The 16,186-nt window shown below is 42.3% G+C and overlaps 2 protein-coding genes across 7 annotated transcripts in view; one reads left to right on the top strand and one right to left on the bottom strand.

Annotated features, from left to right (window-relative positions):
* Positions 1-16,186, top strand: part of CMSS1 (cms1 ribosomal small subunit homolog) — a 430,962-nt gene that overhangs the window by 15,128 nt on the left and 399,648 nt on the right. The window contains exon 2 of one of the 4 annotated variants that reach the window (XM_066241797.1): positions 5,769-5,992. The exons of the other annotated variants lie outside the window; for them this stretch is intronic. Coding sequence (XP_066097894.1) covers positions 5,929-5,992 — 64 coding nt within the window. The 5' untranslated portion in view covers positions 5,769-5,928. The remainder of the gene's footprint in view (positions 1-5,768; positions 5,993-16,186) is intronic. 4 annotated transcript variants of the gene reach the window in all.
* Positions 1-16,186, bottom strand: part of FILIP1L (filamin A interacting protein 1 like) — a 327,587-nt gene that overhangs the window by 9,187 nt on the left and 302,214 nt on the right. For all 3 annotated transcript variants that reach the window (XM_066241790.1, XM_066241791.1, XM_066241793.1), the window contains one exon: positions 13,310-16,088. In XM_066241790.1, coding sequence (XP_066097887.1) covers positions 13,310-16,088 — 2,779 coding nt within the window. The remainder of the gene's footprint in view (positions 1-13,309; positions 16,089-16,186) is intronic.

Genomic DNA, 16,186 nt, shown 5'->3' with positions numbered 1-16,186 from the left:
AGACAGAGGCATTGGTTCTAACTAGAGCAGTGGTAGTCAACCTGGTCCCTACCGCCCACTAGTGGGCATTCCAGCTTTCATGGTGGGCGTAGTGGAGCAACCAAAGTATAAATAAAAAGATAGATTTAACTATAGTAAGTTGTTTTATAAAGATTTATTCTGCCAAACAGCGAAAATCCGACATAAAGTACTTGGTAAGTAATTATTATTATATGCTGTAACTTGCTGTAACTCTGCTTTATAAATTTTATAAAGTAAAGTTACTTCCCTACTTTATAAATCACCATTACTGTGGAACCCGTGGGTGGTTAGAAAATTTTACTACTAACAGAGATACAAAAGTGGGCGGTAGGTATAAAAAGGTTGACTACCCCTGATCTAGAGAGCAGTAGAAAGAAAAGGAGTATATTTATGTAATGTATTCCTTAAATTCTTAAAATTTTGGCTTATTTGGTCCACAGGCTCTAAAAAGGAACTGAGTAATTTACAAGACTTCCTGGTTACAGCAAGTCATTAAATAGCAGTGAGTTTTAGTGACCAAAAGAAATATAGAAAGGGAAGTTTTAATTTTTATTTAAAGTCTTAGTTTTATAGCCTGGTTTTTACTTGATTCTTATACTTTTCACGTTATCGTAGAGGGCAAACATCTGAAAATATACTAGAACAAAATCAGCATTTTGGGAGAAGTTATCAGATCCTAGATAGACAGCTGGAGTCAGGATGCTTCCTTTTTTCCTAGATGAAATTAATTTTGTAAGCTCTCTGAACTTTCTGGGGATATATTGGCAACATGCAGTGTAAGAACGCAGTGCTCCCTCAGGAGGGTTCCTGACTGCAGGGACGGTGGGGTCCTCGTTCCATCTTTGGCTCTAGAGGTTGAACGGCTCCCGACTCCTAGAGACCTTAGATCATTCTGACTGGTGGTCACCGGGGTGCAGGAGAGGGGCTGCGTTCAGGGCCGCCAGACTCCCTCAGAGCCCCAGCTGTGGAATGCTTGGTCAGGCTGGATGTTATCAGAATGACAGTCTTGTATTTTTAAGTCTGTTTAATAGGGAAGTGCTGAAATAATGATGACGGATATGGTCATGAAAGGGAGGAAATGTAAACTGGAGAAAAAAAAAATCTTTGAAATATCATTTCTTTCCTTTTGTCTTTTGTACTGTTTGATAAATTACTGCTAATTTGTAAAATATATATATATGTATATATATTTTTATATATATGTGGTCATTGTGACTCTTTCTTTTTTACATATATATATAATGATAATAATAGTAATGAATCTGGCTGGTAGCCCAGAATTTCATAGGCTGCTTTGGTTTTTTTCTCTTGATTTTCTCAGAATTTCTTCGTTATACAATAAAATTTTATCACTAAAGATTTTATAGTTTAATGTGGCAAGAGGTCCTTCAAAAGGAAACAGTGTAGGTTGAGTAGCTCGTTCCCATTAACTTCCTGTGAGGGAACATTTGGTTTTAAAGATTTTGCAGTGCTATGATTTATATTAAAAGAATTGTCTGGTTTCTGAGGTGAAGGTTAGAGAAAATTGATGCCTTTTTAAAATAATGGAACATGGTTTATGGTTGTATCTGTTCACCTCCCAACCTCTCTGTGGTAATTACACCATGGCCATTGAGGGCAGCCCAACAATAAACATTGAAATACAGTTCTGCAAAATTCTTCCTAACCGCAATTGCTTTCATTTTGTGCCCAGACACATAGCATCACGTGTAGAAGTAGTATGTTAAAAGAAAATATACTAACCTTGAACCGTCTTCCTTGTTTATCCCCTCTCTTCTCTCTCTCTCTTTTTTTTATTCAAATAGAGAAGGGGAGGCAGAGAGACAGACTCCCCATGCGCCCTGATCAGGATCCACCTGGCAAGCCCACTAGGTGGCGACGCTCTGCCCGTCTGGGGCCCTTGCTTTGTTGCAGCTGGAGCCATTTTTTAGCACCTGAGGTGGAGGTCATGGAGCCATCCTCAGTGCCTGGGGCCAACTTGCTCTTATCGAGCCTTGGCTGTAGGAGGAGAGAGAGAAGCGAGAGAGAGAGAAGCGAGAGGGGGCGGGGTGGAGAAGCAGCTGGTTGCCTCTCCTGTGTGCCCTGACCTGGAATCGAACCTAGGACATCTGCACCCCGGGCTGACGGTGTACTGCTGAGCCAACCGGCCAGGGCCTTATCCCCTTTCTTTTTATTTATCTGTCAGGTTTTTCATTTTAACTTTCTTTTTGTATTTCCCCCCTTGTTTGCATTCCTTTATTTACACTCATTTGGTTTTTAAAAATCATTTGCAGGCTTGCGTCTTACAGCAGCCTTGGGTTAGGTGCCAGGGACAGGCTGCAGAGCCAGACACACCTGGGCCTTCGCTCTGCTTCTGGCACCAACAGCTGTGTGGCCTTGAGCAAGCCACTTAGCCTCGCAGACCTGTTTCCTCACCGGCAGTCCGTCTCTGGGGATTAGGATACCTACTGGCGAGTTCTTCGGGGCGCAGAACACTGGGGAAATCGCTGGCACGCCCAGAGTACCAGAGAAGCACTCGTCTAGTTGTTACTGATGCCAACATTATTCTCATCTTTGTCTTTTCCCTTTATATCTCTTCTTAGATGCCTGTTCCTTGCTCATAAGCATAACTTACGCTTGAATTACTCTGCCTTTCTTGCTTTCCTGCTCCATCCCTGCCCTCCCTCTCTTCAGTTAGTTACTGCAGATGTGCTGCTAAGCCTGGCAGGTGAGGCAGCTGAACAGGCAGTGCCCGTCCCTAGGCTGTGTTTTAACCACTCGGCCCAGTAAAGGATCCTGTCACACATCCTTTGCCCTCCTTGGTCTGGGCATTGTGACTCTTTCTTTTTTAGAATTCCCTTGAAGACACATTATTTTTTACTCTTTCCTGTCTTTCAAATGTTCAGTAAATGAAGCAGTTACACCACCTGTAAAGTCCTTTGGGCCTGACATTCTATGATTCATGAAAAGAACAAACGAGAGTCTGTGATGACCAGCAGGTATGCTGTGAGCCAGGTGTGCCTTTGTTGAACACCACTATCCAGGTCATGTGAGACTGGTTCTGAAACGTTAATGCCCAAGAACGACACAGGGAGCTTGGTAAGATGCAGTTTCATACACTGGCAATCTGGAGTCCTAGGTGATTCTGACAAGGGTGGTCAGTGACTCTATTCACATAAATGTTGATGTGAATTTCAAAAATAACTGATAGCTGATTCTTGCTCTCAAGAAATTATAGTATAGGAGGGGTAACAAAGAATTATAACAAGAAAAAAAAACACCTGGCAGTGCAGTGGATAGAGTGTTGACCTGGGACTCTGAGGACCCAGGTTTGAAACCCTGAGGTTGCTGGCTTGAGCATGGGCTCACCAGCTTGAGCACGGGATGAGAGACGTGACTCCATGGTCACTGGCTTGAGTAAGGGGTCAGTGGCTCGGCTGGAGCCCCACAGGCAAGGCATATAAGAAAAGCAATCAATGAATAATTAAAGTGCTGCAACTATGAGTTGATACTTTTCATCTCTCTCCCTTCCTGTCTCTCTCTCAGGAGGAGGAGGAGGAGGAGAGAAATAATTATGACAAGAGGCAAAATGAAGTGCGATAATACAGGCACAGACAGAAGTGCTTTGGAAACTCAGAAGAAGATTATAAAACAATAAGGAAGGTTCTCCAGAGCAAATGGCACTTGAGGTAGGAGCAGGATGTTTTCACTATGAGGAACAAAGGGAGAAGAGGATTGCAGCCTGGGAACGGCATGAGCGAAGGGGCGGGGTTAGAAAGCGCAGTGGTATTCGCCAGACGGTCAGTGCTGCGTGCTGGTGAGAATGCAGGCTGTGGGCAGAGTGGCAGAGGGAGATGAAGTGAGAGATGGAGGCGTGGGAGAAGGCTTGGACTTTGGGCACTTAGTAATTTAAGAGCTAAATAAGTAATGCTTTGGAGGCGGGGGTGGGGGTTCGAGAGAATTGCCACTATCAGAACAGTGTTGTAGAAAGACCACTAACGTGACTAGTGAAGGTTGGATTAGAGAGGTGAGGGTTAAATGTAGATACACTCTCTTACAGTACCATCTGCGCTGAGGGCTGGACTTGGGGATTAGTGGCACAAGTAAAAGGCGGGGGGCAGAGAAAGAGTACCAGTGCGCTGTGGTATGGGCACACGCTCGACTTGAAGTATGTTAGACCTTCCATGTGGAGCTGTTTGGTAGGCACTGAGAATTTGAAGATGTTGCTTTGAAATTCGTCCTGTAGATTGTTGATACCGTTTGCGTAGCTGAGAGCCTAGGGAGAGAATGTAGTTCCCCCTCACCTACCACTCTTTTCTTCTCCCACCGTGAGCACTTGTACGCCCCTTCCCCAGAGGCTGAGAGCTGAGTTTTGGCCAGCCCTATTTTGTGCCCACATCCCCTACACAAGGCCATTGATGTTATTAACTGATAAGAGTGTAATTAGTCCTGAGAGCAGCCCCCAAGGAGGCATTTCTTTCCAGTACTGGAACAATGCACAGTGCAGAGCCGTTCTCCGAGCACTGATTGGCTAGCTGGGGGAAGGAAATCCTGTCCCTCCCCTCCAGTGACCAGACTGGCCCGTCGGCCATTGTGTCTGGTCCAAGCAGACAGATTACATAAACTTGTATTGGGGGGGAGGGGATAGGGAGGAGATCGGCCATTTCTTGGTCCCAGAGGTGTTCAGTAAGGACAGGACGACCCTCTCAAAGCACATTTCCTTCCTTATTGGCAGCCTGAGAAACCCTGGAATAGGGCCATAGTTGACAGGTTAGCCTAAAAAAATAGTGCAGTCGTCCATTGTTCTCCCTCGTCCTCTCATTACCCTTTTTAGAAGCTAAAAGCAGCAGTCCTGGCAGCATTTATAAGTTCCCAAAGTTTTTGTAACAAATATATATTATTCTTATAATCAGAAAAAATTTTATATAAAAAATATTGTGCTGCTTCTGCCTGTCACAATGAAAGATGTCATCCTTCTCGGTATGATGCCTTACCCACTGGCCCCATCCCGGTTGCCCCAAGGGCACTGTCAGGTGTTTAAATGTTTTTCATGTTATGAACCTATTAGGAATCTGTTGCAGTTGTTAGTTAACTCCTTTCTATAAAATTGTGCTTTTCTGAAGCTTTAAAATGAACTGATGTCAGTGAATTCAGGCAAGAACACTATTAGAAGGCAAAAACCGAAAAAGGAATAGCTGTATGTTTTTTTAAGAGAAGGAAAAACAACCAGCTCACTAATAATGAAGGATACTAATTCATTCTTGAAGAGTTTCTGTGAGTTGTTTGAAAAGTGGCTGCATTGAAGCAGATTTTTATATGCATTTAATTGTTATAAGATACATTTGAGAACAACTTGAAGACTCTAAAATGGCAATTTTGTTTGGGATGCTTCATTGGTTTACAGTTATTTTAGTCCTGAATTGTGAGCAGAATTTGGAGATTAACAAGGTTGAACCCTAACACTTCTCTCCCTCAGTTGGGAAAATACACAATGATTTTTTAAAATAAGTTAGGATGTTCCTTGAGAAATAGACACCCTAAATTAGGGTATACCATCTAGGAAAATTTTCTAGGCTTCTACAAAATCAGCAGTCCCAGCATCTCTGGGCTTAGCAGATGGTACTCATCTTTACGGTGACTAGAGCCTGATCCTTGATTGCCTTTTCTGGTGGTCTTGGGTCTGTCTGTGTCAGGACTGTAAGATGCCACCTACTTAACAAGCTTTGCTATGAATCATCTTCACTCATTTCTGTTGCTTCTCTTTCCAGCCACCTCTGAGGCCCATTGCAAACTTCTGGCTCTGCCCATGTCGATACTCTCCACGCTCATTCTGCACGCCTGACACTGGGGCTTTGCTTATAGAACCTTGCTTTAGAACAGTGGACTTGGACTGCACCTCCAGTTCTCTGAGCACGTAGTCTCCTGAGGATGAGGCCTTGTGCTTCTCCTCTGTCGTGCTTTCTCCCTTCTCCTAGCCACAGCACCACCCCAGGTTAGTCTTCCCCCTGCCTGCCCATGTATGTGGAGCTTGGCGTCTTATATTGATTATCGCTGGTTACCCTAACGGTGGCCTCAGGGAGACGGGAGGAGTTGGAAGGGAAGCAGATCGCTCTTGGCTGTGGTGATCATGGAATGTTTTGGAAGAGGTGAGGCGGGAGCCAGACCTTTCAGTGCGGGTAACTTAACGACAGAAGAGAGTTCTGTGGATGTGGAGCAGCGGGGGAGGAGGATGGGGAACCCCGTGGGCCATTCCGAGTGTTCTGGCTAGCGAGGCCGACTGAGAGGCAGAGTGCGGGAGGTGGCCTTAGACAGCCTGTCTGCCCCGTAGGTAGTGGGGAGGGTTAAGTGCGATTTATTCTTCTCTCCCCCCTTGTACTAAGGCAGCGTCCTAGTATGTTTGCTGGGAAAGAAAACGGGACACTGGAGTTAGGCCTGTGTTCATATCTCATTTTTGTTACACACTAACAGACAGACTTGGAGCAATTTTCCTTACCTCTCAGAATTTTAATTTCTTTATGGTTAAAATTGTAATAATACCCACTTTATAGGATTGTTGTGAAATGAACTAACATTGTATAAAAGATTCGTTTTCTACCCTTTGTTATGTGGTCTCACTACCCAGAAGACATCTCTGCATACACAGCGCTGCCCTGCACTGTATCAAGGCCTTCACAGTCTGACAGGACTGGGCCCACCAGCCTTGCCCTGCTCCAGCCGTCTCAGCCTCAGCCACACTGCACTGCCCCTGTTCCCGAGGGGTTGATTTTCTGCTCTCCTGCCTTGCCCTCTCACCTCTGCCTTGCCCTCTCACCTCTGCCTTGCCCTCACACCTCTGCCTTGCCCTCTCACCTCTGCCTTGCCCTCACACCTCTGCCTTGCCCTCTCACCTCTGCCTTGCCCTCACACCTCTGCCTTGCCCTCTCACCTCTGCCTTGCCCTCTCACCTCTGCCTTGCCCTCACACCTCTGCCTTGCCCTCTCACCTCTGCCTTGCCCTCTCACCTCTGCCTTGCCCTCTCACCTCTGCCTTGCCCTCACACCTCTGCCTTGCCCTCACACCTCTGCCTTGCCCTCACACCTCTGCCTTGCCCTCTCACCTCTGCCTTGCCCTCACACCTCTGCTTTTGCGGGCATCTCCCATAGAATACCTTTCGTCCTCTTCATCATCACCGAGCCCCTGCTCACACACGTGTTTCTGAAATCTGAGCCCCAAACCTCGCCCCAGAGCACCTGCTCCGAATTCCTATCGCACTTACTAGCTAGAATTTCTTTTCTGTGTTGTGCTCTTAATGAACTTTTAAGATTGTTCTCAACTCCCACCTTAGATTCTAAATCTTACACCTGCAAAGCTGCCTCGCAGAGCAGTGAGTAATACTGGGAACACCGTAAGTGTTTGTCAGTTCAGTCTTGTAGGTGACTTGCTGAGGAATGAAGAAAACCTGTATCCTGACAGAAGCATTCATACCCTTGGTGGCTGTAGCCACTACACAGGGCACTGAAACTCCTCAAAGAGGACTCTGGAGAGGTTTAAACAGTAAAGGCAGTTATTTCTTCTAAGTTCTTGCTAACTCCCCTGAAACCCAGTTTTTTCCTCTCCTTTAAGGCAAAGGTGGTTGGTGTCGAGACTTCTTTTTATTTCTCCTAAAGGCATGTGAGAATGGAAAGCTCGTCTGAAAACTCTAGTTTGTAATGTGTTATCTTCGAAAGAGACAAAGGTATAGGTATTAATACAAATACAAATGTTCAAATATTCACATAATCTGGACCAATCTGTCAAGTGAATGGAAACAATCTTTATGCAACTACACTCTTCAGTGCAGATTTTTAAGGTTGCTTTGAGGCTTATGTTTTGTCAGATTGAAGATTCTCATCTCTACACACCAGATATAAAAGTTTTCCAAGTGAGCTGTCTAATATTTTTCACCACACGTAATGTAAAGGAGGAACTGGCTTAGAGTCAGTCTGTCCATCTCTGTAATGCAGTGTTTCTCAACCAGGGGCGATACTGCTCCCCAGACATTAGCTGTGTCAGGAGGCAGTATTGTTTGTCACAGCTGGGGGTGTTACTTGGCATCTAGTGGGTGGAAGCCGAGAAGGCTGCTAAACATCTGCACTTGACGTCCCCTCACAACAGTCATCGGACCGAAACTGTTAATAGTCCTGAGGTTGAGAAACTTTGCTCTAATGCAAAAAAAAAAAAAAAAGCTGTTCTGCTAAGGATTAAAGGACTAATTCATAGACTCTTAGAGAAGAAAACAAATCTTTAGAGCCCATCCAGTAGTGTTAAAACACCTGCAGGTGGGAAAATGAGGAAGGAGAAATTGAATTTCTGAAAGGAAGGAAACTCATGTGGGTGATTTATTTGTGCCCCAACTTTATTCCAGAAAGGAATTCTTAAACCGTTAAAGGAGAGTGGCCGGAGTTAGAGACCATTCAGAAATCATTGGAAGTTAGAACTAGATGTGAGCTTCGAGATCACCAATCCAGTTCTCTTTATTTTACAAAAATTAAACGATTTGTCCAGGACCCGTAGTTGATGGGAAATAGTGGGACCGGAACCTGATCTGTTTGCTTGCCACTAATGCTTCCTCTCCCTAGTCACTCCAGTTATCTAAGTCTTTCTTTGCCCAGTTTCAAGTCTCCTTTGCTCTATGAAACCTTGTTAATCTACTGTCCTCTCCTTAATCTCTAGATCAGGGGTCCCCAAGCTTTTTACACAGGGGGTCAGTTCACTGTTCCTCAGACCTTTGGAGGGCCGGTGTATAAAAAAAACTATGAACAAATCCCTATGCACACTGCACATATCTTATTTTAAAGTAAAAAAAACAAAACGGGAACAAATACAGTATTTAATATAAATAACAAGTAAATTTAAATCAATAAACTGACCAGTATTTCAATGGGAACTATGAGCCTGCTTTTGGCTAATGAGATGGTCAATGTCCGGTTTCATATTTGTCACTGCTAGCCGTAACAAGTGATATGACGCGCTTCCGGAGCCGTGACGCATGTTAATTCATTTTCAGATTATGAAGCACTTAGAAGTGTTAGCGAGTTAGTTTGCTGGACTCCCCACGGAGTCCTTATCCTACAGCATTGCCTTGGGAGATGCTGCTCTGATATGTTTGACCGCACCAAAGCTCTACCCTTCTTGACTGAGCTTTAAGAGTAAGAAGGCCCATCAGTTGGAAAGCATAAGACTGGAGTTTAATCTAAATAAAAATGAATATTAAAGGAGTTTAAGGTTTGGAGACTTTAATGAACTACTTGTTTTCCTTGCTCTTTCTTGTCTTTGCTTCATCGTGGCCTGAGGTGAATGGAGTTCTTTGTTTTGGTTTATCCAAACTGCTGTCTTTAATGTGTGTTTTGGACCATTCCCAAGAAACGCTGTAGGCTCCCATGGACGGCCTAGGATTGGGGGGGAAACCGAGCTTGGAGGTGTCAGACAGCGTGCCACTGCTCAGCTCAACGCTCAGGCGTCTCTGCTGTGCTGCAGTTATAAAACTGGGAACCTTCCCACCCAATAAAATTATAGGGTGTTTGGTTTGTTTTAGTTGAGCTTTTATTTTGAATAAAAAGGAAACCGGAGGAACAAGCCTTCTGTTTGTCATGCCAGCCCCTAGAGAGCAGAGCAGCCACACTTCCTGGGACAGGTGTAATTCATTCTGATAGACTGAGGCTGCAGTCAGAACACACTTGCTGATGTTTCTCAATACAGACATCTGTGAGCCAGTGGAGTTCCTGCTTTAGGGTGTACTAATCAGCAGGGAGCTTGTTACAGTTGGAGCTTTCTGAGCCTCTGCCCTCAGATTTTGGTGTGATAGCTCTGGATGTGACCCAGGGTTCTGTTACAGGTATCCTGGATTTTATTTGGAGAAACACTGATCTTAATGTTTTGGGCATGCATTGTTGCCTGATTACCTTTTCTTTTAGGATTCCAAGAAAAATGATTATTTTGGAGGAAAAAAAACTAAATAAAAATAAAGGTACAGGGGATTTGAATGTTACTTTAAAGATCTTTGTTTAACAAGTTTCAAGGGAGACTAGCTTTGTAAAGATTCAAAATAAGAGAAGCTACTGAAAACTTGTTTTTGCGTGGAGTTATTCTTCAGTTAATAAAAATCATAGACTCCTTAGGCTACAAGTCTAAAAATTTTAAATTAAATATCCCTTTTATCACCTCACAGTGCAACCTAAAGATAAACGTGAACTTTGGATGTTGTGAAGAAGACCCCACATAAAATGTCTAGGCATTGTGAACTGTAGTTGCAGAAACCTTCTGTGTGGAGTTTATGGAATACTGTCATCCTCTTGAACAAGTGGAGAGACTCTCTTTTACATGTTCAGATCCAACTACAATAATGTACATTATCCTAGTAAGGGTGACGACTTTATTTTCACCAGTGTCCCCAGAGAGCAGTGCATCCTTGAGGGCAACAAAGCTTTGCCATTGCTCTTAAATGATAGGATGGATGCCATAGCCCAAAAAGTTAGAGAAAGGAGGATGAGTAAAATGAAACTTGGTTCTAAAGTTGGGACTTTGACCAGTGAAAAGAAGAGGTTTTTTCAGATGTATATAAAAGCAATCTGTCTTCTATGAGCCCCTCCTGGGCCTTCTTTTCTCCAAGAAGACAATCCTCTACCCTCACATATCTCACAAAGATTTTTTTAGTGTCACTTCCTCTCTCATTCCTAGTTTTCAAGGTTCTGTGATTTTATGTGGATGAAAAAGAAAGTTCTGTTAACACACACACACGTAAAAAATTACTTTTGCAATTAAAGGCTAAAAATCTCGGTCATTTTAGGTATGATTTTATAGAAACAAAAACAATGCTTTTTCTCAGAAATGATGTTGTCTTTATAATAAACTCTAATTAGTAGCACCTTTAAAATTTTGTATGTTATTAATCTGACAGTGTTCCTAAATTTCATGCTGATATAAATTATTATACTGAAGTAATCCTCCCAGAAGAAGAATCTCTAAAAGACGTTTGGCTCCTTGAAAGTTCAGTAAATCCAATAATGTTAATCACTTGGGAAACCTATTTATAGTTAATATCTGGGACAGACGATAAAATGAGAATCTGTGCATTATATTCAGGAGCACAGGACTTGTGGTGTTAACTTGACTTAAGAGAATTGCTCTGGCTCACATAAGATGAAAAATTGAATCCTTACAAAATGGATATAATAAATAGCCCAGAGCTCCTCAAACTCTCTTATAAGAGTTACTGGTATGCCAAGAATGAATCTTACCCTCAGCACTTGGGCAGGCAGGAGGAAACGGGGTGGGGGTGGGAGGTGACAGGAGGGCCTCACTGATCAGCTCTCTCTATCCGTTTCCCCCAGTGCCATGGAAACGTTTTCTGTTTGTGCCATCATATGACAAAGGTTGGGAAGCACTGTAAGGACCTGGTTCTAATTCTTTCTAATTTCTGTTCATAATTTTAAGATCAGTACCCTTCAAAATGTACCCTCTCTTGACTATTATCTAGCAAAACATTGTGTGCAGCACCATCAGTGTCTACTTTGAAATGTGTAAAGTGCAGTATGCATTCCTTCTAAAGTTCTAGCCCAAGGTGACTTAAAAATTAAAATAGTTTTGAAAAACATTTAGACCATCATGTATTTTGTAATACAGTTGGGTCATTGCCGATTCCCAAGATAAATGTGTTTAAACAGAAGCTTTCTCATTCATCACCAGCCTAAACTCTCATCCAAATTTATTTAATGATGATGCAAGCCAACAGCATTGGTGTTGTAGTTCATCACCATGGAAGTGTTTCTGTCAACAAATCCTCGCTTCGCTATCATGAAATTGATTTTACAGGGAAAAGGAGGATATTTGTTAAAGATTTCTTTTACTTCTAAAGATCTTTATAGTTTGCCTGAGTGTCTAAATAAATTGTGTTTCAAATCAATATCTGGCAATAAAATTAAACCACACTAAATTAACAGTTACGAGGTTGGAAAAAGGGAAAATGGCAATGACTCTGTCTGGAATCATCTTTTTGGAATGTGACTTGGGGCCAGATTTGTAATTTAGAATGTCCCTCTGCAAGCGGTTCTGTGCTACAGAAGTGCAGACTGCTCAGAGTCCCATGAGCTGGTGTCCGCATTTTCAGGCTGTCTTGGTTGAGATTTTCTTACCTACCTTGTAAATGGCGTAACAGTAATTGCAGAAGAAACATGCCTTTTCTATAACTTGTATTTATAACTATCTTTGGTTATTATTTGCTTGTTGAAAGGTAAAACAAACAAAAAAGAGCAAACAGGATTAAGATGTAAGCTTCTAAAGGCAGCCCACTTATAAGCAAGGCAGGAAGTACCTACTTTAATTAATCCAAATGACTTGGGGAACCAGAAAGGAAAAAGGACCAAAAATGACACTTTTGCTTTGAAACAGAACGTCTAAGAGCACATGTCATAGTTTTGATTCTAGGTTTGAGCGCAGACGTATGTTTTATGAGGATTTTCATCTATGGCAGAATATACAGTCAACTCTTGATTGTCAAGGTAACTTGTATTTCCAAATGTGCTTTTTCTTCTTATCACATTTCAGAGCATTTTACTTTCGCCATCAGCTAATGTGATCATAAAAGCAAATTATTTAATATTATTTTATTTAGTTATTTTCAGTATATTAAGTTCCTAAGCTCCTACAAGTGTGAAGCACTGTGCTGGGCACCAAGGATATTGAGAGACAGCTCAAGCATGAAGTGTGCTCCTGAGGGATCTTACAGTTCACACTGAAATCAAACAGACATGACGTTTTATTTATTTAAACCACTGTCTTCTGATAATGTGATCAAAAGTTGACTGTAAGTGAGAAGTAGGTTCTGTTTGTTGTTGTTGTTTTTAAGGAAGAATTAATAAACACTATGAACAGGAAATAAAATTCTACTGTACATGCAAAAATATAATACAAAATAACCAAAAGAAAATTCAGCAAGCAATGGTAAAAATAACAAATTATTTACTGCTTTATAATGTTAAAGTATTTCACCAAGACAAGTTGCAGTCAAATTAATGTGAGTTACGGAAAATGAAATACATAAAGATGTATTTATACAAGTGCAGACTAAATATTTTCCATACAGGTATGTAAATTAAAAGATATACAGTAAGTGCACACTTGATACGACTATGCAGGCAACAGTTAGTTTCTTGAATACGTTCATGCACAAACCTTCCCAAAGTACAAGTTCAGTCAGTCTTTGGGGGATGTGGAGGGAAAATTAAAAAGGATTGAGTTTCTTGCAATAATGTCAGTATAGATTGAATAAGGTTCAGTTATATATATTACTTACTGTAATTTGTGATTGTCGAGGAAGAGGTGTGGCTGTTGGCGTGATAGTAATACTGCTGGTAACTTTATTGGTTGTTTTGTTTAGTGCCCCATTAGTTAAGCCTTGAGTTCGGTTATCCTGCGGTGGTGTTGAAGGGCTGGCTGGTCTCATGGGGCTGGCTACAGCTTGCATGTAAGGACTTCCTAAGTGAATGTGGATTTTATTATCCTCAGTAGTTATCACACTTGAACTATTACTGTTTGAACGTTGAAACTGCCATGATGACTGCCGATCTGGGGAGACTCTGAAAATCGCGTGCTTGGCACTGATTTCTATTGGCTCTGTGGAGCGTCCCTGCTCAGGAGAGCTCGCTGAACCAGTCACAGCCAAGACCTGAATAGGTGACATTGTCCTTTCTGGAGTTATAGAACCACAAGACTCTGGGGTCTGTGCTCTGGCAAAGGCTGCCATGGTAATTGGGGACATGCCTTGCTCTAAATTCACGAGGCCTTCCGCAGAGGGTTTGGATTTCACGGGTGTTATGGAGGCATTTTGGAGGATCGTTATCCTTTGCTTTGGGGTGCCACAGTTTGGTATCACCGCAGTGCTTGTGTAAGAGTGAGGACTTTCTGTGGTCGGACTTGTGATTTCAAGAGTGGCTGTGTTTTGGACATGGTCTGGAGTAACCTTTATATGAAGTGGCTGTCCAGGTGTGTGGCTTAGGACTAGATCTCCAGGTTGCACAAAGTTGCCATTGGGTTTAGTTTGTATTTTTCCATTCTGAGGATGGCCCTCCTTGGATTTCATCCAAGGAATCCATAGCTTCCTGTTCACAGGACAGGAAGTAGATGAGCTGCATTTAAAGGACAACACAGGTTCCTCCTCTTCGTTAGGATCCTCATCCTGGTCCTCACTCTCCTCATAAAACTGACCATTGATGACTGCTCGTTCCAGAGGAATGAGACTCTTGTAATCGGGTGGTTCATTGTCTACTGTTTCTGTTTGAACCTCTTTAGAAAATACTTGAGGGTCAGAGATTTTTCTTCCGTTGAGATTAGGCCGTAGGGTCTTACTGAAATGCCGGTACCTCTCTAACTCTTTAGTGAGGTTTTCAATCTCTCTTCCTAAATCTCTGTTTCTGTTTTCTTGTTGATTGAGTTTCTTTTGCAGAACTGAATGGTCTCCCTGGAGGTGACATATCAGGTCTTCTGTTGCCATGTAGTCGTGGATTTTCTCTTTCAGTGCCTCCACTTCTCTTGAGAGATGCCCTGATTTAGCTTCTTCTTCTTGAAGCCTTTTGAAAAGCCACTGTTCGTGGTTGGACTCTGTCTTTTCTGCTAAATGATACTTGGCCAGTTCCATTTTAACATGTTCCAGCTCTTCAGCTAGAAACTGAGCTTTGTCCCGTTCGTTAGCATACCTTCGTTCCAGGGTCTCGTACTCATCTTCTGTTTTCATGAGGTCATCCTCAATGGCTTTCATGTCCTTTAACTTCAATCTCAGTCTTTCTACCTCTTGAGAGAGCTCTTTAATCTTATTGTTCTCTTGATGTAATGCTGTTGTGGACTTACTGGAATCTTGATTTAATTTGTTTTTTAGGAAATCTTTCTCAATTGCTTCCAGTGATTGGAGCCTATTTTTCAACATACTAACTTTGGACAGGAGATCATTTCCTTTCTCTTCTTCTGCTTTCAGTTTGTTTTTTAGATCATCTCTCTCCTTGGTCACACTGTACATTTTTTCTTCCACATCAGTTTTGGACTTCAGTGCTCTTTTAGTTTCTTCAATTAACTTCTCAGTAACTGTTGTCACTTTATTTTGCTCCACTTGAAGCTGAGAGGAAGCAGCTTGTAACTTATCTTCAGTCTGCTTTAATTTTTCACTCATTGTTTTCCGTTCATCTACCAGTATCACAGTTAATGTTTTCAGTTTAGTTAAATCTTCTTTAAGGGTGAATTCTGTCTTTTCCAGTCGACTTTCAATGGCTTCTAGTTCTTTGATTCTTAGTTTTAAATCCTCTAGTTCTTGAGACAACTCCTTGGTGGTCATCCTTTCTTTTTCTAAGTTGCACTTCAGAGAGTAACATTCTTGTTTGCTTTTGTTGAAAGCATCTTCAAATTTTTCCAGAGCTGTAATCCTTTTATTGAGTTTTTCAACCTCAAGTTTAAAGTCTTTACTCTGTGATGTTTCCTTTTCGAGTCTCCTATTGAGATCTCGGCACTGCTCCTCCATTTTTATGAGCTCTTCGTCCTTCCCTTCCATTTCCAGCACACGCTTCCTGAGCTCCTCCACCTCGGCCATGACACCAGAGTTTCCATATTCCCCCTTGTTGACTTTTTCTTTTATATCTTGGATCTCCTCTTCTGCTTTTCTTAAAGACCTGTTTGTCTCTTCTAACTCATCAATTTGCCGGCTGAGCGCTGCCAGCTTTTGTCGAAGCTGGCGATTTTGGCTGTCCTCATTGGTGAGCTTTGCCATAATTGTTTCTTGGTTCTGGTGAAACTCTGTGGTCTGCGTTTGCAGTTCTTTCTTTAGTCTGGTTGCCTTCTGCTCTTCTTCCTGAACTCTGGCTTCAGCAAGGGCCAGTTGAGCATAGGCTTCCTTCGTACTTGTGGTTAGGTCTCGGATTTTTTGTCTTTGAAGGGCAAGTTGTGCTGTCAGCCTTTGTTGTTCGTCCACCACCATCAAAGCAAAAGACTTCAGTTTGGTCAACTCCTCTTTCAGGGCGGTGACCTTCTTCTCCTTTTCTTGTCCCTTCTTCTCCTGGGATTCTCTTTCGTGGTCAATCAGCTTCTTTAATCTGAAAAATACAAGCGTGCATTCTGTTTTGTGATTGGTGACTTAGTAACATCAGCTGTCATTAAACATTTATGTAATTTAGAAAGATTGTGTCAGCTC

The sequence above is a fragment of the Saccopteryx bilineata genome, chromosome 8 (genome assembly GCF_036850765.1).
Source record: "Saccopteryx bilineata isolate mSacBil1 chromosome 8, mSacBil1_pri_phased_curated, whole genome shotgun sequence".
NCBI classification, from domain to species: Eukaryota; Metazoa; Chordata; class Mammalia; order Chiroptera; family Emballonuridae; genus Saccopteryx; species Saccopteryx bilineata.
Note: the sequence above shows the minus strand (reverse complement) of the source record. Positions and strands in the feature narration are given on the sequence as shown.